This window comes from Lygodium microphyllum, chromosome 20 (assembly GCF_053477565.2).
Source record: "Lygodium microphyllum isolate KBCC chromosome 20, Lygodium_microphyllum_v1.1.10, whole genome shotgun sequence".
In the NCBI taxonomy this organism is placed as follows: Eukaryota; Viridiplantae; Streptophyta; class Polypodiopsida; order Schizaeales; family Lygodiaceae; genus Lygodium; species Lygodium microphyllum.
The window spans coordinates 80,342,233-80,368,049 of record NC_141154.1 but is presented as its reverse complement, the minus strand read 5'-3'; the positions used below and the strand labels follow the sequence as shown (position 1 = coordinate 80,368,049).

The 25,817-nt window shown below is 38.9% G+C and overlaps 1 protein-coding gene across 1 annotated transcript; it reads left to right on the top strand.

The window, feature by feature from the left end:
- Positions 1-2,993: 2,993 nt before the first annotated feature.
- Positions 2,994-6,202, top strand: LOC148019063 (uncharacterized). The gene is made up of 3 exons (XM_087701653.1): positions 2,994-3,747; positions 3,982-4,111; positions 4,762-6,202. Exons 1-3 carry the CDS (start codon positions 3,612-3,614, stop codon positions 5,924-5,926), a joined length of 1,431 nt encoding a protein of 476 aa, XP_087557779.1. The 5' UTR covers positions 2,994-3,611; the 3' UTR covers positions 5,927-6,202.
- Positions 6,203-25,817: the final 19,615 nt, after the last annotated feature.

The window sequence follows — 25,817 nt, the reverse complement described above, 5'->3', positions numbered from 1 at the left end:
TTTGTGGAGCTATTGAGTCACTTGGTTATCCTTATTGATTTGTGACTATACATTATGAAAATGGGTATCACATAGTCAAAGTATTCTTTAGTAGAGCTCTAGCAAGATATAAAAATTTCCCACATGATTTTGATTAGTGGTATAAAATATTTTGAATTTTTTGTAGAAAAATGATCTATAAGGTAGCCATGCATTTTAGCCTTTTAGCTTATTTTTTAGTCATGTAATGATTTGTGATGCCAATGGGGGCATAACATAGTGGTTTGAGTATGGTGGGTGTGTGAGTTCAAACCTTGTGCATTGTTACCATTTAGCTGGTGGCTGTGTGAGTTCAAACCTTGCGCATTGCTACCATTTAGCTTATTTTGATCCAATTTGCTTTTCTATTATGTTGTGTTGAGTAGATTGTTGAGCAATGTCTTGTTAATCTTTACTCAAGAGAAAATGCAATCTTTGTACAAAGGGGGTTTCGACCTTCTAGGGCTGGGTAATAAATATATTACCCTTAAAATAAAATATAATACATTTTTAAAAATATTTATATACCCTCCAATCTATACTACTATATAATTTTAGTTGTAGGTTCGGGAAGCCCTGAACCTCCAAAGGGCTTTTCAAACTTACCCCCTCCTCCCCTTTTTAATTAAAATCCCATTTCTCTTATGTGTAATCTCTCCATTTCTCTTCCCCTTCCCCTTTTTAATTAAGCCCCCCCTCTCATGTGTACTCTCTCTCTCTCTCTCTCTCTCTCTCTCTCTCTCTCTCTCTCTCTCTCTCTCTCTCTCTCTCTCTCTCTCTGTGTGTGTATGTGTGTGTGTTCCCTCTCTCTTTTCTAATTAAATCAAACCTCTCACAAACGTCACTTTCTCCCATTTTTAATTAAATCAAACCTTTCACAAACGTCTCTTTCTCCCCCTTTTTAAATCTAAAGTTTCTCTGATCTCTCTCTCTCTCTCATAATTAATTTAAACTTTCCCTCTAAATTGTTTCTTTTTCTTCTTCTAATCAAATATTTATTAAAATATATTTAACATTATATTTCTCTTTCAATTAAGTATTTTAAAAAATATTTTGTAAATTTAAATTTTTTGTGACATAATTTTTCACATACTTTGAGAGGGGGGGAGAAAGAAGATGATGAACTAGAGAGAGAGAGAGAGAGAGAGAGAGAGAGAGAGAGAGAGAGAGAGAGAGAGAGAGAGAGAAGAGAGATGAAATGAAGAGAGAGAAAAGAAAAAAGTAAGAGAGGGAGAGAAGAAAACAAAAAAGCCAAGGAAACAAGAGGGAGAGAAGAAAAGAGAGAACAAATAAAAGGAGAGAGATAAGGAATGAATGAGAGAGAGAGAGAGAGAGAGAGAGAGAGAGAGAAGAAAAAAGAGAAGAGGGAGAGAGAAAGAGGAAAAAAAGTAAAAAGAGGAGGGGGAGAGAGGAGAGGAAAAAGTAATGATGCAAGAGGAAAGAAGAAAAAGGAGGACCGAGAAAATTTTAAAAACAAGGAGAGAGAGAGAGAAAAAAAAGGGTAAAGAGAGAGAAGAAGAAAGAGGGGAGAGAAAGAAAAGAAGAGAGAGAGAGAGGGAAAAAAGGGGAGAGAGAGAAGGATAAAAAATATGAGAGAGAGAGAGAGAGAAGAAGAAGATGAAGATGATGAAAAGAAAAAAGAGGAGAGAAAAAAAAGGGAAGAGAGAGAGGGAGAAAAAAAAGATGAGAGGGGCAAAAGAGGAGAGAGAAAAGAGGGAGGGAGAAAAAAGATTAAGAGAGAGAGAGAGGAAATAGAGAGAGAGAGGGTGAGAAGAGAAAAAAATGAAAAAATTTGCACAGAGAGAGAGAGAGAGAGAGAGAGAGAGATTGGGGGCAAGTAAAAGAGAGAGAGAGTAGCAAAGAGAGAAGAAAAAAGTAGGAGAGAGAAAAGAAAAAAAAAGAAACAAGAGGAGGGAGAGAAAGGCAAAGAAAAAAGAGAGAGATGGGGGAGGAAAAAGAGAAGAGAGAAAAAGGAGGGAAGAGAGAGCAAGAGAAAAAAGATAAAGGAGAGAGAGGAGGCAAAAGAGAAGTGAGAAGAAATGAAATAGAGAGATAGAGAGAGAGAGAGGAATAAAAGTGAGAGAGCGAGAGAAAGAGACTTAAGAAAGAGATATAGAAAAATATGGAAAGGGAAAAAAAAGGAAGAGATGAAATTGAGAAAAAAATTAGAGAGAGAGAGGGGTGGGAAGAGAGAGAAAAAATGAAAATATAGATAGAGTGAGAGAGAGAGAGAGAGGAAAAAAATCAAGAGAGAGAGAGAGAGAGAGAGAGAGAGAGAGAGAGAAAAGTTTGACTTTAACTTCTAACTTTGTGAGGTCCAATTAGTACCAACTTTATGTATACATGAAGTTTTATAAGCTTAATACATAAAAGAGATTGTATGTATAGCTTGTATTTTATATTATACATTTTATAAATTACATTACAATCTTTATAAATTACTTTCAGTTTTACTTTGATGGAAAGAGAGAGAGAGAGAGAGAGAGAGAGAGAGAGAGAGAGAGAGAGAGAGAGCTCTTTTAGAACTTTTCAAATGAAAAGAAAAATATTTATGTACCATTCCAGTCAACTAGTAAAAATGGAAGGCAACTTGTAAATGTTGACATGCCAAATGGCAAGGGCATTTTGATTGGGCATGTCTTGATGACAGGCAAAATTTGATCTTTGGCTTGTATTTTGACAGGGCATTTTCAAAAAGCCTTGTTTTGACAGGCAAAATACGCCTTGACAAGAAAAACAACCATAAAATTTAGGCCCTGAAATTTCCAGTCTCTTTAAAAAAAGAGATAACAACTCTAGATAATACATATGGACCCTTCCAAAGAAAGAAAGAAAAAGGTAATAACTTTAGAAAAATACTTATGTGACCTTCCAATTTCTTTAGAAGTGAGAGCTCCTTTAAAACCTTTCCATCTCGTTAAGAAGGAGAGAGTTCTCTAGGACCTTCCAAACCAAAAGGTAAGGTGCCGGGGCCTTTGAAAGTTGGAACTTGGAGCCTGAGTAAGATAATGAACTTCCAAAGCCATAAGATCTCATTACAGTGTTGTATGGCAAATGAGAGACACTACACAGAGAGAGAGAGAGAGAGAGAGAGAGAGAGAGAATGTAGAGGAGAGAGAGAGAATGTAGAGGGCTACTTCCAAAGCCATAAGATCTCATTACAGTGTTGTATGGCGCATGAGAGACACTACACAGAGAGAGAGAGAGAGAGAGAGAGAGAACGTAGCTTGACGCTGTCAACTTGACCGGTGCTTATAGGTCGTTATACACACGAGATCGAGCAACATATTGGGCGCACTCAGCCAGGTAAATGTGCACGGATGAGGCATTTAAGAAGCAGAGAAGAGACACTCGGGAGAGCTCAGAAGGTATTCTTAGAGACACCTCCAGTCTTCTGCAGCTGCGGCATGACCAGTTACGCCACAGTAGAAGCTAGCTAGCCAATTTTCTCTCTCTCTCTCTCTCTCTCTCTCTCTCTGTGTCGGCATGAGCAAGCTATTTTGCTGAGCAGTGCAACAAGTGTATGTCTTGTCATCATCGGGGCTAATATTGCATAGTGATATACATACTAAGTAGGACCTTAGAAGATAAGAATGGGGCGCAGCCCGTGCTGCCGCAAGTCGGAAGGGGTAAAGAAAGGCCCTTGGGAGCCAGAAGAAGACGAGAAGCTCGTCTCCTTCATCTCTCAGTATGGACACGGCAACTGGCAAGCTCTACCAAAGAAATGCGGTAAGTTGAAGGGGTGGGGGCAGGCACAGAGAGAGAGAGAGAGAGAGAGAGAGAGAGAGAGAGAGAGAGAGAGGTGTGGCTATTTATTTCTTTTAATCTCATGATAAGTTCAGTTTATCTTTCATTGCCCCAATGAGACTTATTTCTCCTTTCTAATGACTAAAATTATAATGATGGTGGTGGTGATGATAGTCTCCTTGCTTATGTGGATTTATGATGATCATGATGATGCAGGCCTCCTCCGGTGCGGCAAGAGTTGCCGCCTCCGTTGGACCAACTACCTCCGACCTGACATCGTACGGGGGGGGTTCTCTCCCTCTGAAGAGCAAAAAATCATCCAGTTGCATGGCCTTGTAGGCAACAAGTGAGCACTTAATCATCAGTAAACCTCCATCATTATGATTTTTAGCGTAAGGGTCAGCAATTACACTGATCTTCATACTGGTACTGATATCAAATTGTAGGCTAAAGATTGTAGATTTGATTCTAGTGCTCACTAATAGTAATCTCATCAGTGCATCACCATATAGCTGCGCTGCCATTATGTTCACTAGCTCACTAATTATGGCTTGATCTAGCTATTGGAATATGTGAATCAGTGGAGGGGTGTCAAGTCAAGGCTAGCTAAGGCATTACAAATAATTTCTCAACAAGCTTTTCTGAACTCTCCAGTCTCAGCAACCTCTTCTGGATTCTGAGCCCCAAGTCCTGCCTTAATGAACCTCTTCTGGATTGTGAGCCCTAAGTCCTCAGAATCCCCTAAGTCCTGCCCTAATGAACATCTTCTGGTTTCTGAGCCCTAATTCCTGAACCTAATGAACCTCTTCTGGATTTGTTAGCCCTAAGTCCTGCCCTAATGAACCTCTTCTGGATTCTGAGCCCTAAGTCTTGCCCTAACAAAGCTTTTGCCAACAGTCCATAACAATCAATAGTCTACAAGATTCTCAAGGCAATCAACAGAAACTGTTCATCGAGTGTCAAACTTCAACTGTTTTGTTGATCTGCTGTTTACAGGTGGGCATTCATTGCTTCCCACCTTCCCAAGAGGACGGACAATGAGATCAAGAACTATTGGAACACAGTGCTGAAAAAGAGGCTGCGTAACCTGGGGCTGTACTTCTCAGACGCTACGCACAGCCAGATCAGTAGTGCGATCGAGAACTTTAATTCCTCCACTAAAAATAAGCAGTCCCTTAATCACTCCCCTAATCAACCTACCGCAAAGAATACATGGCAGTTACCACAGCAGCACAGATTACTCACCATGAGCAGTAAATCAGCAGGTATAAGTAGTGCCCGACACATTAATCAGGACTACGCGGCAAAGAACTGGAAGACATATATTAGAAGCGACACAGCGAGCCACCTTGCTCAGTGGGAGATGGCGAGGCTGGAGGCAGAAGCAAGGCTAGCCGGCAAGCAGTCGACATATGCGAGGGATCATGCGAATCTGCCTAAATCAGATTGGAGTAGCTTCCATTCCGGCTCTAGCCTCATCCCTAATGTATCTCCTCTCAGTAACCCTTCTGCAAATTCCAGTCTGATTGCGCTGCAACTCTCCCCCAGCACCGATGCGATTAACCTCATTACTGCCAGCGGCGGCCTGGCTGTGGCCGCGTCACAGCAGCAAAATATAATCAGTATGATTGACGACTCCCAGAATGACGATCATGCCGGGCTGGATGGGGTCGTGATCGATGGTCAGTTAGACCTGATCGATGATGGTGGGTTAGACCAGAATATTCGCAACATAAGCGGGCCGGATGTATATTCCTCCGCCAGCGAGAACATGAACATAATCAATGCAAGCCCGGCTATGGCGCCGCAGCAAAATGATATAGGTGCTGTCACTGATACAGGCGATAGCAGTCATGATCACGTGAAGCAGCAGGCAGAGATCATTCATGGCGAGCTACTCGAGCAGACCATCAGCGACATCATCAACGATGGCGCCATGAATGACCTCCAGGAGTTGCTCTTGGATACTGCGTCCTCATCCGTTGCCTCTCCCATCTTGCCACGTGACAACGCATCCGTGGAGTCGTCCTGCAATCAGACGTTGACACCTGGCATACAACAACTTAAAGAAGCCCTTCAGGACTGGCTTCTTGATAACAGCGACGATATGGACGACTTGCTCGACATCAATTTCAGCTTCCGAAGACGCTCCCACACCTGATCACATTAACACCAACCAGTTGTAATACTGATGATCATTGAACTAGATCAATTAGTACCTGTGCCACTACCCAACTAATGATGGTATTTGTAACAATACTAATACTTGCCCTGATCCTTCCCCTATTTTTCTAGCAACTAGCCAATAGAGCACTATGGTGAAGAAGTTGCTGCAACACTAAGCCCCTTTTGCTCTTTCCATTCCCCGCTCCAAGATTAATTTCAAATTTAGTATCTATTTTTCCTGGAATAATGGCCATATAGCTCAAAAGTATTTTTCTTCTGTAATGTCCATTTAGCTCATTCCTATTTTACCAACCCTATGAACACTTTCACTTGCATCTTTGTGCAAAAAAGGTGAGATTTGCCAATGGCATTGTAGCCTACCACTTTGAGTGTGGCTTTAGTGTTGTGAGTGTGTGAGCTTAAATCCTAGGTTTTCATTCCTTGGTGGTGCAATATCTATTCATGTCAAAAAATGGTGAAACTCTAATCATATGCTCATGAAAAGACTATCGCATTAAAATTGAATGCTTCTTCAAAACCATTGGTGGGATTCGCGAACCAAGTTTTAAAAACCTGAAAATACTCAAAGAATAAATTCAACTAAGCCCTTGAGCATGCAACTTCTAATAGAGCAATGCTAAACATTATATTACATGTTTTAGTTGTATGTTGCCAACTAGGGTTAATGCAAATATACTCCCATTATTTCTATGCTTTAAATAGCATAATACATCATGTCTAAATCTTATAATCTAAACTTGGATGAATGCCTTTTTACATCCATACACTTGTAGTACTCTAATGGGGGAATGAATTTCAATAAAAGTGGGAGATTTTTCCACTTTAAGGTTTCAGGATTACTTCTCAATTAGCATATCTAGTTTCTATATTTTGTGAAATCAAATAAATTGACGTTCTGCAGTTGATAAAAGTATTACTACTTTTACAGTGTTATTTTTGTAGTATAATGACCAATTTGTTTTCAAAAGGTGTAGAGCTACTTAGAAGAACAACATATTTCAAGCTTGTTTGGTATCATCAAGAATATATAATTACCATCTTCCATCTATAATTACTAGCTAATACTTAGAAAGTTCTAAATTTACAGAAGCTAGCCCCAACTTTGTGCAAGCAACACAAGAAACCCTTTCTACATAGCATGAAAGAGAGAATTCTCACTACCAAGAAATAAGCATCACTACAAGGATATTCACGAAAAACGACGGGCAGTTTCGATGCAAATTAGCAGTATCGCTATTTGCATCGCAAATAGCGTTGTCGTGCCACTATGCAGACAGTGTGAAAAACTGTGGAGTAAATCATCATCCACCTTTCTTATTGATCTAGAGAGTCAATGTGATCTAAGTTATTAGTGCTAGTGTGATTGACTTGAATGGCCCAAAAATACTAGAGTTTTGGATAATTTTAGTCTATTTTTTATATTATTTATTGTAAAAATCCTTAAAATATAAAAAAGCATCTAGAATAGGATGGTATGCAAAAAGCAAGTTTTTTTTTTAGTCAATTTTGGATTTTTCATAAAAAAGAAAGATGGACGAAATCGCACGCGTCACGATCGTAGTTGACAGACTGAAAACAACACTTTGAACTGGAAGAAGGAGTGAACTGAGAGATCATGGAACAAGTGTCCTAGAGTTTTACATCCCTTTCAAAGCCAATAGAGCCATCAGATTTGGGTTCCTAGTAGCAAAGAGGAAGCTATTGTTTGATCTATATTTTTAGTCTACGAAGGATCTCCAAGAGATCTAATGCTTGGAGATTGCTTTTGAGTAGTACCAGACAAGGGATTTCAAGTTCTATCAATACATATTGATTTTACTCATTGTGCTTTTTCTTTATCGTGTTTACCTCTTATCTTTTCTTTTTCTTCTCTTTCATCTCATATCTCTACTTTTTTCTATCTCTGATCTCCGTTGGATACAACCTTTCGACAAAAACCCCTCCAAAAGTGTCACAAATAGCGATGCAAATAGCAATGGTACTCAAACAAAAAAAAAGAGTTGAAACCCGAGCACTACATTTTGCTACGAAGAGCGAAAGAGAGTGAAATAAATCATGCATTTGGGGGGGAGATGGAGAGAAAGAGAGAAAATGAGAGCTTCTCACCGCCCCTACCAATGTTCACAAAGAAGAGGAGTAAGTGCACGAAGGATAAAAAGGAGCTGCCGTCGCGAAGAGGAGATGAAGGATCCATCCTCGGGCCTTTGCGGTAAGTGCAGGGAAAATAAGAGAGGGAGAAGAAGAAAGAAAAATGAAGAGAGAGAGAGAGAGAGAGAGAGAGAGATAGAGAGAGAGAGAGGGAATAAACATGAAACATAATAAAAAAAGAGAGAAATAGAGAGAGAGGGAGGGAGAGAGGAGAATGAATGAGACAACACGAGGGGGTAGAGAAAAATGAAGAGAGGGTTTGTTCTTATTCTTTAATTTCTTCTTTTTTGTTTGATTTTTTTTACAATGATATACATTGAGGGAGAAACAGAGGAAATAAGAGAGGGAGAAGAAGAAAGAAAAAGGAAGAAAGAACGAAAGTGAGAGGAAATAAACATGAAATATAATAAAGAATGAGAGAAATAGAGAGAGAGAGAGAGAGGAGAATGAATGAGAAAACACGAGGGAGTAGAGAAAAACAAAGAGAGGGATTGTTCTTGTTCTTTAATTTCTTCTTTTCTTGTTTATTTTTTTTACAAAGATGTACATTGAGGAAGAAAGAGAGGACATGAGATAAGAAATGAGAGAGGGTGGAGAATGTGGTGCATTGAAGGAGAAACATAGAAAAGGAGAGAGAGAGAAGAAAAAAGGAAAAGGAAGAGAGAGAGAGAGAGAGAGAGAGAGAGAATACACATGAAAGATAACAAAGAAATGGGAAAAGAGAGAGAGAGGGAGGGAGGGAGAGAGGATAATGACTGAGAAAACATAAAGGGGTAGAGAGAAACAAAGAGAGGGGCAACAAAGAGAGAGAGAAAGAGAAAGAAAGATAGGAAATAAGAGAGGGAGAAGAAGAAAGAAAGAGGAATAGAGAAATGGCTGTCACGTTTGTTGTACTGATCTCATGTTCTGAAACTGTTGAGCAATATATGAAAGGTCCGATGGTGGGTGTAGTAGTAGTAGTAGTAGTAGTAGTAGTAGAAGAGAGAGAGAGGTTTTGTTAAAGATGCACCTTGGGTGTGTTCGATGCTTTGGGAAGGTACACAAGGCACGTGTCTCTAGGCTCGGTAAAGCGAAAGAGGGATTGAACCTAGAGGTGAATGGATGGTTTTCTTCATAGGCTTTACGCTACCTCCTCCTACGCTCTACATATCAAGTCATACACAAAGGAAAAAAGGTAGTGAGATAGGGTGCAATACCACAGGACGGGGAACACTCCTATGTAGAGTAGCTAGTCCCTCGCCCTCATGCATAACATATTAGATTTTACATATTGTAGGCCCGCTCGTAAGGGGGTGGAGAGAAACAAAGAGAGGGACAACAAAAAAAGAGAGAGAGAAATAAAGAAAATAAGAGAGGGAGAATAAGAAAGGAAGAGAATGAGAGAATGAGAAAGAGAGAATAAACATGAAAGACAAAGAAAACATAAAAGAGAAAGGGGAGAGAACATAAAATGAAGAGTGAAAAGAAATGTGCAAAGAAATGGGGAGAAAACCAAGACTTTAGTTGATGTTAATTTTGTTGAGTTACAAGAGAACAAATCCCTTCTCAAACAATTTAAGAAAGAGAAAGAGAAAGAGAATAAAAACAAATTGTTTTCCGTACCATAGACCAAATGGAAAACAATGAAGGTCATGATATTCAAGAACGGCAGGTATATCTTAATTAGTGTGTCCCATGTATGACGCTTCGGTGAGTTTCAATCGGTGATCATTAATCAGGCTTTGAGCAAACGGTAAGAAAAGTGTATATCAATCATGCATTATATTCGCAAACTAATTGAATATCATATACAAAAATGTTAGATGCAGCCATAAATTTTATTATAGGGAGGTGACATCTCATCCCAAGGAGGAGCACACTTATTGCGGCCAGTTAAAAGAGTTCGTGGTGGGCATCCGATGGATGGAGTACCTGAGCCAATCCACCACTTGGAAGGCACTACCCAATCTATATCGTCAATACCAGAGGATACAAGTAGCCTTTCATACTTTCTTATAATCTTGGAGCCTAAGGTGGAGGCAATGATCGATGCATTGATGCCCATGGATGCTGAGACATTTGATCCGCTTAGAGAGAAAGCATCTATACCATTATATGATAGGTGCCGACTATCTCGCCTAAAGACGCTGCTTACACTTCTAAGTGTGTAAGCAAAATACAAGTGAAGTGATGCGAGTGTGACCAAGTTGTTTAGGTACCTTCTATGTATGCTTCGTTGATTACTTTTCGGCACCATTATAAAAAACAATTGTGCTTTTTCAAGGTGTTTTATAATTTCTTTTGAGGTTGCTAAAGTACATATATTACCACTTGGAAAGACCATGCTTGAGTCTCATGATGATGCACAATATGTTTTGCGAAAGCTTGGTATGGACTACAACAACATCCATGCACGTGTCAATTATTGCGTCCTGTTTCAAGGAGAGTACAAGACTATGGAGACATGTCCAAAGTGTGGTGCTCATAGGTATCAACATGACTTGTAAGGGTAAACCATCCCTCAGAAAGTTCTTAGACACTTTTCACTTATCCCCCGTATGCTTGGCGAGCTTGAAAATGTGGCATGCACAGAACAGATCCATAGATGGAGTCCAACCAATATTAGCGAATTCACGCACATGGAGCCACATTGACTCTACCTTTCCAAGCTTTGCACGAGAGCCAAGGAATCTTTGACTTGGTCTAGCTATGGATGGCGCGAATCCATTCGGTCTCTGCTCAACTTCTTATAGTGTGTGGCCTGTCGTCCTTGTTAACTACAACATCCCACCATGGCTTTCTACAAAGAAAAGACACCTAATCCTTAGCTTGTTCGTTCCTGGCCGCTATAAAGTCAAGAATATGGACGACTATCTCTGTCCATTAGTCGATGAGCTTTAGATTTTGTGGGAGGAGAGGGTCGTCGTGGAAGATATGAGCAAGCGTGATGGTCGATAGTCCGCCAATATACGAGCCATTCTCATGTGGGCCATGCATGACTTTCTGGGATTCGGGGAGTGCTTAGGTAAGTACGCTTCCGTTCTTGTTGGAAATATCTATCATAGCTCGTTCAAGTTTATATTCACAAGATAGAGGTGTTGGGAAATGTTTGGTTATCTTAGGTTATCATGCATGTTCATCGTGTGGGCCGCCACAGTTAGACTCCTGAAGGTCACGAACCATGAAGAAGATGGTATATCAAGCACACACCGCTTTCTTGCTGGAGGGTCATGAACTGAGGGAAGGTTTTCTTGGATGACCTCTAGCACGAATGAATGGCCAAAGCTGGTACGAGCTGAAAATGGTGCGCAGATCGGATGCTATATGCTCACGTAGTGAACGTCGAAAGGTCCCCAAGAACAAAATAACTCTACTTTTTGCACAAAACTCAAGGTAGAAAGCATGCACGACATGAACAAGAGACCAATTGGGTGCAATCTCTCCCCATGCCTTGTGTGAGCGCTCCACAAAGCATGTATTTTTATGTATTAATCATCTTCAAGCTCAAATAATAGCCCAAATTACAAAATAGCATGCTTTTGGCTTCTGAGTTTGCTTTAGCACAAAATAGAATAAAGCTAATGGGTGGGCGCCCAAAGAGTCAGGCATACCCAATACAATGTCCAAATACAAATAACATAATCGTGCTCCCATGCGCATACAAAATAATAAATAAATATCCAACGCCTTAATAAATAAGCGCGACAAAATATAGCCGCCATGCCTAAGGTATGCGCCCATCAAAATACAAGTGATAACTCGAATACACACTATCCTCCAATGCTTTCCTCCGCCACTACTACTATCTCTACACATCAACTGAAGCATTCACAATCGTTAGTAAAATAATACAATTAAACCGACAAAAGTGAATATCTAGCAGTCTTCAGCTACATAAATAAATCAACTGGTTAGAAATTAATCCTAACCTTAATTTATCACGAGTGTACACTCTAAACTCATAAATATTTATTAATTTAATATGTATTTTGTAGAATCACCCGCTATGGGATCACCCATGTACATACTAAATTAATGAAACGCCCGAAAAGAATAGGCGTCCCCATAAACTTCTCGCACAAAGAATCCACTTTGTGTATGAGCCCCGGTCAACAAAGTTTATGGAATCCACCGTAAAACCTCACAGAATTCACCGTGGCACGGAATCTACCGTGGCACGGAATCCACCGTGAAATATACCTCCTGGCATCAGAAAATGGTCCACATGGAGTTGCATCCAAACGGAATGCGACGGTTCTCAATTTTCTACGAGTTGTCGTATTGGATCCACTTACAGATCAACCACTTGTTGGATCCCATGCATATTTTCAAAAATATGGGCAGCTTACTATGGGACCACATCAGAGGAAAGAGAGACACTGCACGAGCACGAATTTATTTGAAGGAGGTAGGCAAGATGGAGGTGCTTTGGCCACAGTCGAATGCTGATGGTCGCTTGCAACTACCTCATGCTCCTTGGATTTTTTTCACTAAAGATGATTGCTTTGTGAAGCAAATTATTAGGTCTATTTGCACTCTTACAGGAATGATGCATTCACTCACATCCGCGTTTTCTAAAGACGACCAATTATCATGGCTAAAATTTCATGATTGGCATAAGATATGTCAGGTTTGTACTACAAATGGATTATAAATAGCTTGTATATTTTGCTATTTGGAGTGTAGTCGTTGTTTGTAATGCTTCTTCATTTGTGGCAGTTTGTACTACCAATTGCGATCGCAAGATGCCTTACTCTAGAAATCCGCATGGCGATTTACATGCTATCAAATTTAGTGTGATGGATCTCACAAAAGGAGATCAAGACATCCTCTATTGAATCCACAAGGCAAGGAGTAGTGGAGACGGTTTGTCTCTTTGAGAAGTATCTACCCACTAATATGCTTACGATACAAACCCACCTCTTGGTGCATCTTGTAGAGGAAGTGGAGATTGTGGGTCCTATTCATTACACGATGGATGTTCTTCTTGGAGTGCTTCATGAAAACCCTAAAAGGCTTTGTGAAACAATGAGCTTGGCTAGAAGGTAGCATGACTGAAGTTTAGTTGTTGTCCGAGGCATTAGTGCATATCTCACAGTAGCTACCAATGATGGATTCAGACAACAATATGCTATGATCACTGAAGGATAATGATAGACTCACCAGAGATATGGTGATTGGAAATGGGTTAGAAAAAAGGATGGATGTTGCAATGGATGAGAAATTGAATCTTTTCGTATGTTGCACCATGCCTCCATGGAGACGTGACTCACTAGGTACAAGCAAGCCATGAAAGATGGGAAGAAGCACGATCCAAATTTCGACGTAGTACACGAAATCGACCGATTCAATATCCCGAGGGCATGGAGGAGATGCCGTAGTTTATCTATGCAATGGTTGCATGGAGCTTTGATCGTAGCCCCTCACGAAGGGATGGAGGTCTCTACTAAGGAGTTGGAATTCTTGAGGAGATGTAGTCCAAAGGTGACCACATGTTTTATAAGCTATCGTATTTAGATTTTATATGTGACAACTAATTAACTGTTCAAAGTACAATAGAAAATATATAGTGCGGTGATTTTACAAAAGATATATTTAAATTAATGGATGTTTATGAGTTTAAAGTGCACTCATATTAAATTAAGGTTTGGATATAGTTTCAACCTATTTAATTATTTTGTAGCTAAAGACTGCTAGGTATTCACTTTTGTGAGTTTTATCTTATTATTTTTTAACAATTGTGAATTCTTCAATTGATGTGTGTAGAGTATGTAGCAGCAGTGGCATTGGGAAGCACCGGGGGATGGCGTACATTCAAATTACTTAAAAGAATTATTATTTTTGATGGGCGTGTGTCTTATCACGAAAGATGTAGTGATAATATTTATTTAGGCATGCTTATTTATTAAAGTGCTTGATAAATATTTATTATTTTATATGTGCATAGGCAATCGATTTAAATATTCCATTATTTGACATTGTATTTAGGCACATCCCAACTTTTGGGATACCCAAACGCTTTACTCTTTATTTGGGAAAAAGCAAACACAAAAGCGAAAAGCATGCCAATTGTAAATTGGGCTACTTTTTGGCTTGTAGGTTAACAAATTTATAAATACATGCCTTGTGAAGCACTCACACAAGGCATAGAGGAGATTGTACCCATTTTGTCTTTTTGTCTCAAGTCGTGCAAACTCTTTTCTTGTTTTAATGAAGCTTTTTTAGAGTTCTTTGTTCTTTGGAATCTTTGGGAGTTCACTATGTGCGCATACAACATCCGTTTTGCACACCACTAGTATCAAAGCGAAGCTGAGATCAAGTGCATCCAATTGCTTACCATCTCGCGCGAAGGGAAAACTCTTAGAACGAATGGGCTCTACAGGAGACGAACCGTCAATATGAGCGTGTTCTGGCAGGTGAAGAATCCCTTGCTGTGTTGTTAGATCGCGAAAGACCTCTCCTAAGAGGTGGAGAGCCACCTTTGAAGATCCTTTGTAAGTCTTTTGTTAACACAGAGAAGTAGAGAAGAAATTTCATTCAATTGGAGCTTATAAGCTTAAGAATGACTTAATCTCTCCAAAATTTCACAAGCTACGATGGAAGGACAAACTACATGATGTCGACATCATCCAAGACATGCCGCCGTCTTGCATACAGACTTTGACGATTTGTTTAAGCTTTTATTAAAAAGCTTAAAGCTAAGCTTTACTAAAGCTTCAATTTAATCTTTAATCCCCTATCTAGTGAGTGTTTACACTGAATCAATCCCGAACCCATTTCAAAACTCCAGCAAGCCTCTGTTCACACTTGCACTTTGGCAGAGTTGATTTTCAGTAAGCAGACTATCACACGTAGTCTATACGGAAGAATTTCTCTCTTGGAAAAAGACCATCATTGATTGCCATACTCATGAAAGAAGCAAGATCACAAAAGCCATTTTTTAAAAAAAAGTTAGCCTTGTAAACCCAAACTTGAGCTATGCTCATCCTTTTAAAAAGATTTTGAGTGTGTGAGGTTGTTTGAGATTTTGTAGGATGTCTGATCAAAACATGGAAGAATTTATGGGTGAAGGTGAATGGCCATAGCCAACTATGGAGCAAAAATTGGACCTAATTATCATGCAACTTTAAGAAGAGCGAAGAGTATGTCAAAATTTGTAAGCATAACTAGCTACACTTCAATGATCCACTCTTGATCAAGAAGGAGCACAACCTGAAGATGTTATTAGACGTATGATTAATGTTACACTCGAAGCACAGTCTCTTAAGAAGGAAGCCAAGATAAGTAAAAGAAATTTTAGATTCCATACTTTTAATGGGCAACTAGACGGAAAATTTATTTTTACTTTCATCAGTTAGTTTGATGATTATTTCTATGAAGAGCAATATGTTGAAAAAGAGAAACTTAAATGCATCACTAACCATCTAGCAAACAAAGTATTGTTATGGTGGATTGTTGTCCACAAGAGTGTTGATTGTCTCTCTACTTGGGAGGTCCTTCAAAAGAAAATTTTGTAGAATTTTCTTCCACCTCAATTCCATGAAAAAGCAATCAAACAGTGGGATCCTCTGCAACAAAGAGATCGTGAATCCATTCCACAATACATTGAACGTTTCTCAAGTGCCTTACTATAACTTCGAATGCTTGAACATGTTCTTGGAGTGATCCACAAGCGAAAGTATATGTCTGATTTACTTGGTCACTTCTATGCGAAAGTGAACATGTTCAAGCCAAAGACTTTGGAGGATTATTTCTTTAGCACATAATGCTGAAGATAAAATTCAAGGACGGAAAAAGTGACTGCAACAATTTTCAACTAATGGTAACTTTGATACAAAGTAATATAATTCTAACTTCCGAAGATTCAATCAAAATTGCTTTGTTCCTTTTTCTTTCTATAAATTGTGCACTCGACCCCCTGCTTTACCATCAAACACAAATTCAAATCCTAAGCCTTCTCTTCAACCAAATCCCAACATATCTAAATTTCTAGCAATTACCAATAATGTTTCCAAAGCAAAGTCTATAGTTTGCTACAAGTGTCAACAACGTGGAAACTTAATAGTGATTTGTCAATCCAAGAAGCCAACTGTTTAAATCAATTACTTGGAAGTGACGGAAGACGAAGACCATGAAGATACGCTAGACTTCACTGAAGATACACTACAACAAAAAGGCCTCATAGACGCACTTTTAGACGTGATTTTTGAATATAGAGAAAATCTTATGGGCGCATCTATCCACCCGTCTATTTGCTGGTTTACCATTTTGCGTCTATAATCGCGTGTATTAATGAATTTACACACGAAAATAGACGCGTAATAGACGCACATATACATGCGCATATAGACACGCTGATAGACGCGCTTTTACAAGCACTGGTAGACGCAAACGGAAAACAAAAAATCTCTTTTAAAAAAATATATTTAATTTCTTTTTTAAATTTGAATTATGAAACGCGTGTAATCTGCACTGTAGACGCACGTATAAACGCGAATTTTCTGCAATTTAGATACGCGAATAGACGTGCAAAACAGAACTGAAAAAAGCAACCACGTGCTCTCTGGTTTTTTTTTTCTCCCTCCCATACATGAGGTTGTGCATTTGGGAAAAAGACAATGTATCTTACGGGCACGAGAATTGAAAATAAAAGTCCATGTATTCATTATAGATCAAAAGCATTTACATAGCAAGTTTAAGTGCTTGGGACCTAAAGGGTGGCCGTAAGCAGTAGGCTCAAAGATGGATCATACATATACAAGAAAACAAGGCCTCATGAGGAGGTATGGTGCTCCTCTACGAATCTGAAGAAGAAACATCTTCGCTAGTACCACCATGGCTACTAGCGTCGCTATTCCCCTCCTCGCTATGCTCCTGCACATCTGGGTTCACCTACACACACAAAAGATCAAGGTTGCTTACATAGACATGGTGGAGAAAAAGTTATAATTAGCTATACTTTTAATAGGAAAGTAAGAAAAACATACCTCCTCTGGCTGTCGAATCCTCATGGCCCGGTTGTATTGGTCCTCAGTGATGAGACCCTCCTCATAGAAGTGAAGCCATGTGGCTGCGCGGTTATGGCCTCGATGGTAACCTACCTCTCTAGGAGTAGGTATCCTACCAACGATAGTAGTCTGCAAAACAATTATGATATATACAAACAATTATGAGTCACAATATATTAGAAAAATTATATAAAGAATTGAAAGAAATATAAATTTTAAAAAACTAGAAATCAAAATATACTTACAAACTCTGCCTCCCACGACTCTCTGCGGCCCGATCCGTAATGTGACGATCCCATGGTTTCCATTTGGATTCGTCGCGCCTCTGCGTGCTGGCGACTCTTCACTTTCTCTGCTGCTTTCTTCTTGGCTTTCTTCCACTCTATGAGGTGGCACATAGGTGGTTGGCTATAGGCTCCACGCCCCTCCTCTTGCCTCCGCAGTGAGTCCCTGGCCCGTGTCATGAGGTGGGATCTTTTGTTGTAAAGCATATCTCTCACTTTTGTGCGTCCCCAATCATCCGAGAATCGCTCACCCTCAGGATTTGGGTACCTCCTATGGACTACCCTCAACACCTCCTGCCACAAGCTGCTTTTCTAATTTTTGAAGGCAATGAAACAATCTTTATACATCACATGCACGACGCTCCTCATGTACGCTATTACATCCCTTCCTTCATCATCATGAAAGATGCCACCATCATCTGTAACTCTATAGTACTAGCGTACAACCTCCTCTACGTGATCTACTGGTGAGGGTGATCGCTCGCCACCTCCTAGGCAACCCCCATACAAGCCTCGTCCTCCCCCTCAACTCTCCCTCCTTCCTCTCTGTGGACTACCCTCTGCCTCGCTGGACGCACGAGCTTCTGCAGATGCTTGTGCTTTAGTCGATGCACGTATAGGTGCTGCACGTGGAGTATCTGCATATGGAGTACCTGCATATGGAGTACCTGCATGTGTAGTACCTGCATGTGGATTTTGGAAAGTAGTGGCAGGCAAAGACGTCAGAGGCATTCCAGACATGACACTGAACAACTCGTCCGCTGTGGGAGAGCGGCCAAGGTTTCTGGTCATCTCTCCCATGAAGTCTTTCCTACTAGGAAAACCTCCAAAAAATGCATTGATCCCCCTGCCAAACGAGGCCAATGTATCATTCATGCGGTCCTAATCCAGGTCATTGCTAGATGAACCAGGATACGACATTTGCAAAAAAAAAAAAGGAAAAAGATCAATTTATTTGCATACAAAAAATCATATATTACCTATATTTTCAAAGAGATTTCTTTAAACATTGAGCATAAAACTTAAGTGCTAATGCTTCTCATAAACAAGAAAACTGATAAACACAAACATGGGATTGGTCACATTCATCATTGCAAAAATATATTATTTACTATCAGAGCTGGGAGACTTGGCGCGTGTAACCCCGCGTCTAAATTGCAGGTTAGACGCGCCCTCAGACACGCTCCTAAAGTCAACCTTCTGTCCAGCACGTCTATATTCGCATCTAAGATGTAGCACAGACGTGCTGTCAGACGCAAATTCCAGGTCAATCTACACGCGCATGTATCATCGCGTGTAGATTGACTTGTACATGCGCCAACACACGTGCTCTAAGACGCGCCCTCAGACGCTATGAGAGGAAACATTTTTCGCGTCTATATCTGCGTCTACACTGAAATGTAGACGCACTATCAGACGCGCTCGGTCGGCTGATTTTAGCCCGACGACCGCCATTGATGATTTACAAAATGCAATACATAATGGAATCACAAATCCTAAATACACAGACAGAGCAGAGAGAGAAAGAGAGAAACAAAGAGAGAGAGAGAGAGAGAGAGAGAGAGAGAGAGAGAGAGAGAGAGAGAGAGAGAGAGAGAGTCACCTTGGGTGTTTGGTGTGGCGGGTGGTGGCGCTTCTTCCTTCTCCTTTTTCCTCTCCTTGGTAAGTTACCCTCCCTTGATGCTTGCTTGCTTGCTTACTGCTTCTTCTTGTTCTTCTCTCTCTTGTTCTCTCTTTCTTCCTCTCCTTGGCTTTCCTTTTTCCCTTCTTGTGTGTTTGAAATGAAGGAACAGGTGAGTCATGAGGAGGTGAGGCATGAAGAGACTGCATGTCGGCTAAACTCAAGCTTCAGAACTGCAAAAAACACAGGAAAGGAAAGGCGCAGTTTGAAAAGAAATGATTTAAGTATGGTTTGAATTTTGACGTGTGCATCTATTTTTACGTGTATATGCGCATCTATTGTTCAGGTAGATGCGAACATAGACGCGAAAATAGGCTCCAATATAGACGCGCATGTATTCGCGGATATAGATGCGCATTTAGACTTTATCATAATTTTTTGTTTTTAAGATAAATTTTGATAGTGAATTCTTATCATAAGTTTTAATGTATTTATGATGATTTTTGTGTATTTAAAATTGAGATATTAGAATAATTAATACGCTAGCTTTAAGTTTTTATGTAAACATACGAATGACAAATATTTTGATGTTGTCATGAATTAGGTTTAATCATGTCGTCGTCATCACCTAGTGCGGTGCATGCTGACGAGTCAATGAGCACATCCTCAAGTGAGGATGAAACATTGCGTCTTCATAATCGAGATGCATGGCTACAACAAAAAATTAAATGCATGTGTGATCGTTGTCGAGGGTGTATTTTTCGAGCACGTCGAATTGCAATGTCACACCTCAGCTTGTATGGAGAATGGGACCGAGAAAAATCACCGGTATTCATTGTTTTTTTTTACCACTAAGATTGCTAGTCTATGTTACAGGAATTATATATCAACGTACATGAAACTCCCTTTTGTGGTTGAGCAAGATGCGGTGCCACATCCTCAGATGCTCCCTCCCGGGCATCGAGAGGCTGCAAAACGTCGACGCAAGGAGGCAGAGTCTTCAAGAAGAGTAGAGACTGACGACCATGATAGTATCCCTTATGAAATACCCCATCAAGTCGTAGAGGATGAGATTTTGGACAACATGGTACACCATCTATTTTCGCAACCGATTCAGGGAGAAGGTCACTCTACGAAGCCAGATGATCCACTATATGTAGCATCATCTATTCCGTTGTATGAAGGTTATACGTATTCCGTTCTTCGTGCATCCCTCGAGATACTTAACTTGCAAACAATTTATGGATGGAGTAATGTCAGTTTGGATGCGTTATTGAAGTAGGTATCAATTCAGTTTGGCTTATGAATCATAATATTAATTGTTCTATTTTGAAATCAGACATAAATATATGACGGTGGTTTTTTAACTCACTTTTAAAAATATATGTAGGTTATTATCACAAATGCTTTCAAAAGGAAACAAATTGCCAACTAAGAGAGAGCAAGCAAGACATTACTTGACATTTCTGGGAGGCCTCGATTATGTCAAGATCCATGTATGTGTCAATGATTGTGTCTTATTTTGTGGGATTCATGAGTTCGCACGAGAGTGTCCTGTTTGTGGCGAATCAAGATACAAAGTGGAGATGAAGTCAATGGATGTTCCTCGTAAGGTTTTGCGACATTTTTTGATTGTTCCATGTATAAAACTTATGTTCAAGTGTAAGTCTATTGGAAAGCTCATGTCATGGCATGCCAGTCATCGTTCAAGTGATGGAAAATGGAGGATCCCCGCAGACACACTAGCATGGCAACATATAGATAATTTGTGGCCCATTTTCAAAGAAGAGCCAAGAAATTTGAGATTTGGTTTAGGTATGGATGGAATCAATCCATTTGGCATCAAAAGCACATCATACAGTGTATGGCCAGTGGTATTGGTGAACTATAATATTCCTCCATCCATGGCAATTAAAAAGGGACATGTAATGTTGTCCATTCTGATTCCTGGAAAGCACAAGGTAAAAAACATGGACATTTACTTAGAGCCTTTGATTGAAGAGTTAGAAATGTTATGGGAAGGTATTGAGGTGCAAGATACAAGTGCATCTGCATCCTCTAGAGATTTCACATTGAAGGCCATGTTGTTGTGGACCATGCATGACTTTTCAAGATACGGAGAGTGTTTAGGTACATGTATATAACTCTATATTTGAAATTCAAGACTTGAATCAATTGCATTTTATTTATAATTCACTTGTTTTTTCAGGTTTAACCATGTCATGATATCATGCATGTCCTATTTGCGGTCCCTCTCTAGTTTCCTCGAGGCCGGCACATTTAAAGAAGGTTATCTACGACAATCATCATCGATTTCTTCCTATTGACCATCCCAAATATGTTCTCTCTACTAATTGAATGACTCCACAATCTCTAACCATTCGAGACTGGAAGAAGAGATGGATTAATGCCGACAGCCACCCTCCACTCGGCATGAGTCGGTAAGAAGTGCATTTCTCTCGATTGACTTTAAAGTATTTAGCATGATGAATTGTTTACATAATATATTGTTTGTTTGTTAGGTTCTCTATATTTTTTCGTCTTCCGTACTGGACTGAACTCAAGATCAATCACCTGTTGGACCCCATGCACATATTCAAAAATGTTGTATCTACATTATGGGATCACTTGATAGGGGCTCGTGATTCAGTTAATGTAAGGGAGGATTTACGTAACATTGGTCGCATGAGACGAGCTTGGCCACGCATTGGACCCAGAGGAAAGATTGAGCTACCCCATGCACCTTGGATGTTGCCAAAGAACGAGGACAAAATAGTGAAGGAACAAATATATAGCTTTTGAACACCCACAGGATGTATGAGATGTCTCAAGGGAGCCTTCATAAAGAAAAAGAAAAGAGGTGTGGAGCAACTATCTGGTTTGAAGTCCCACGATTGGCACAAAATGATTCAAGTAAGGGTATCTCTGACCATGAATATAGTAATTAGTGGAGTAACTATGTGTAAGGTTATTGTGGCTTGATCCAAGATATTCTGAAGCTTGACTTCAGACGATTCTTTGTATATGTACTGGATGTGAAGTGGTTTAAAGAAGTGGTAACAAATGGTGAGCATTGCACAATTAGACGCCATCCAAGTGGTTTTGTAATCATTAACTCTACAAAATTTCACCAAAACAAGAATGACACATTAGTACTACCTCAACAATACGAGCATGTATATATGCAAAGGCTAAATTTTTTATATGTATACATGTGATACATATACACAATATAATAAGTACTTATATTTCTTGCTTTTGTTTTTCAAATACAGGTTGTGTATCATCCAATGGTAAACAATAACCGATGGTGGTATGTCATCCCTATATCTAATCGTTCAAAACCAATATATGGTAATATCACCGACATGGAGATAGCAGATGACAATCCAACAATTAATGATGATGTGCATGATGACACCATAATGGATGATATGCGTGATATAGTACAAGATGAACCTCGCGAGGATGTTCAAGGAAATGTAGAAGAAGACAATAATGTGATTGTTGATGATATTGATGAAGTTATTGAGCAATATAGCAACACATCTGATAGTGGGATAGACTTATTTGTTTTGTTACCTCTTGGTAACATAGACCTAGAAGTAGATAGTTTAGCAAGGGCTGATCTCATTGAAGATGAGATGGATCATTCACTGTAACATACTTAATTTGCTTAATGATTCAATGTGTATTCCTAATTCTATGGTTTTTATCATGCACACACGTGCATACTCAAGAATCAATAGTCAAGTTTAAAGCTAAATTGAATTTTCCATAATAAAAAGAAAGTATTTTTTATCATCTTCAAGTAGAGAAATTACGAGATACATATTGCAATGCTTGCTACTAATTGTAAGGTTTCTGTCACTTGCCGCTAATTACCTATATCAGGCTTGTCAACTAGAGGAACTGCCATTCATTAGAGAGCAATGAAAAAGTAATTATTAACTCTATTCTTTTAATTCAATGATTCAATGTGTATTCTTAATTCTATGGTTTTTATCATGCGCACACGTGCATGCTCAAGAATCAATTTCAGGTGGTTAAATAATTATTAACTTTGGTTTTTTAATTATGTGAATTGCAATTTTAGGTGGTTAAATAATTGTGCGTCTGCTGGTGCGTCTATATTGGCATCTATTTGCGCGGATATATAGACGCAAAATTCGTGTCTATTTACACGCATGTTTACACGCACTTATAGACACAATGATAGACGCGCCCGACTTTGCGCGTCTATGCCTCGTTTCTGTTGTAGTGATAATGATGATATCGACGATGCTTCAGATACTTTACTAGATATGCCAAATTTTCATTCATTATTAATGATAAAATATTTTTTGCATGGTCAAGAAAAGATTGTGTTGCATGATGATGGAATCACACATGATTTTATTTCTACAAAGTTGGTAAAATAATTGAATTTACCTACTGTTCCAACTCATTATTGCATAAACACTACATTCTTAGACACTAGATACAATGATACACAAAAAGTTCATGCTTTAAAAATTAAAATTGGTGATTATATTGAGAATATAAATTTCTTGTTTATGCCTTTGTAAGCTATTGATATTATTTTAGGAATGCCTTTGTATCACAAATATAATCCTAATATAGATTATTCTACACATTCCACGAAAATTTATTCTAACGGAAAACAAAACACATTACATGGATTGCACATCTTTGATAAATTTTCCTTGCTTAGTCACACACAGACTAAATGTGCATTGAGAAAAGGTAGTAAAGCATATTTAGTATGGGTGAATGAAATTGAAGCTAAGGAAAATCACATATATCCTAGGCATGCACAATTTGTTTCATAATTTAAAGATTGTTTTACTACTGATTTACCCCCTGGTTTACCACCTTCATGTCTTGAATATCATAAAATAGACTTAATTCCAGGTTCTCAACCACCATGTAAAGCACATTATAGACATAATCAGATTGAGCAAAAAGAAATCCAAGCAGAAGTTGAAGAACTGTTGAATCGAGGACTCATTAGGCCCAATAATTCTCCTTTTGGTACACCTCTCCTACTAGTTAAGAAGAAAATTAATATCTATAGGATGTGCATGGACTATCGTGCCCTAAACAAGATCACTGTTAAGAATAGATATCTGATCCCTAGGGTAGATGACCTCATGGATAAACTATAAGGAGCCACTATTTTTAGCAAGATAGATCTCAAATCTGGATATCATCAAGTACAATTGGATACACCTGACATTTTCAAGACTGCATTTAGAACTCAATTTAGACATTATGAATTTTTTGTTATGCCTTTCGATTTGACTAATGCACCAGCTATATTCGGTCGTATGATGAATCGAATATTTTTTAAGTATCAGAATTGTGTGATTGCTTTCTTTGATGACATGTTGGTTTTCATTCAGAATAAAAATGAGCATTGTGAACATCTATCTTTGGTTTTTAAATTATTGAAAGAGAATCAATTATATGCTAACCCTGACAAGAGTGAATTTTTCCAAACCCAAATTGAATACTTAGGTCACATTGTTTTCTTTTTTATGGTATTCAAGTTGATTCTAAAAATATAGAGGCAAATTTGAATTGGCCTATTCCTAAAAATGTGAATGAGTTACGTTATTTCTTAGGTCTTGCCAGCTTTTATAAAAAAAATTATAAGAAATTTTTCATTGCTTACGTTGCCTTTAACAAAATTGTTAAAGAAATGTGTTGTATACATGCATGCTACTATTTTTCTTGAAGTTAAAGATATGATTGCGAAAGCCCAGCAATCATACACTAAACAAGTTAATAAGTAAATAAAAGCCATGAGCTTCAATGTTAATGATTATGTTTGGTTACGCACTGAAAAGAGAAGATTACAAAGTGTTGAGAAACACCCTGTTGTTAAATTAGCACACTTGGATTTTATGGACCTTTCAAAATAATTCACAAGATCAATGACAATGCATTTAAATTAGAACTATCCCAACACTAAAAGATACATAATACTTTTCATATCAATTTGTTATGACCTTTTAGAGGCTAACTACCTATCCATCTTATCTATGAAAACCCTCCTTCGTTAGAAGAATAAACTGAAATACTTGAATTTGAGTTTATTCTAGACACTGACTTTATGACCACTAGGACTGGCCGTAGATATTCTAGATATTTGGTTAAGTTTAAAAAGCATCCTATTGAAGAAGCCCAATGGATGCACGCCCGCGACCTAAGCGCTTACCCCTCACTGCTTGCTCCACATTGAGCTAATAGAAATTGAGGACAATTGCTATCCCCCCTCGGGGGTATGATGCTAGGAGGCATATTCCATGGTGGATTCCGTGAGGTTTTTCAGTAGACTCCATAAAACTCGAGGCATATTCCACAGTGGATTCCGTGAGGTTTTTCAGTGGATTCCGTAAAACTATATGTATTTGCCAGGGCTCATACACAAGATGGATTCCTTGTGCCAGAAGTTGACAGGGATGCGTGTCCTTTTCGAGCATGAGGTTAATTTAATGTGCACATGGGTGATTCCACAACGGGTTATTCCACAAAATACATATTTAAATTAATGGATGTTTATGAGTTTAGAGTGCACTCATATTAAATTAAGGTTAGGACGACAGAGTTCCAACCTATTTAATTATTTTATAGCTGAAGATTGCCACGGTATTCACTTTTGTGGATTTTATCTTATTATTTTCTAACAATTGTGAATGCTTCAATTGATGTGTAGAGTAGGCAACAATGTCGTAGCACATAGGGTTGAAGGCCACCACAGGGGTTTGGCAAGAAAATTGGACAAGATGGATAGAGATGTGTCTTTAAGAGATCAGTAGA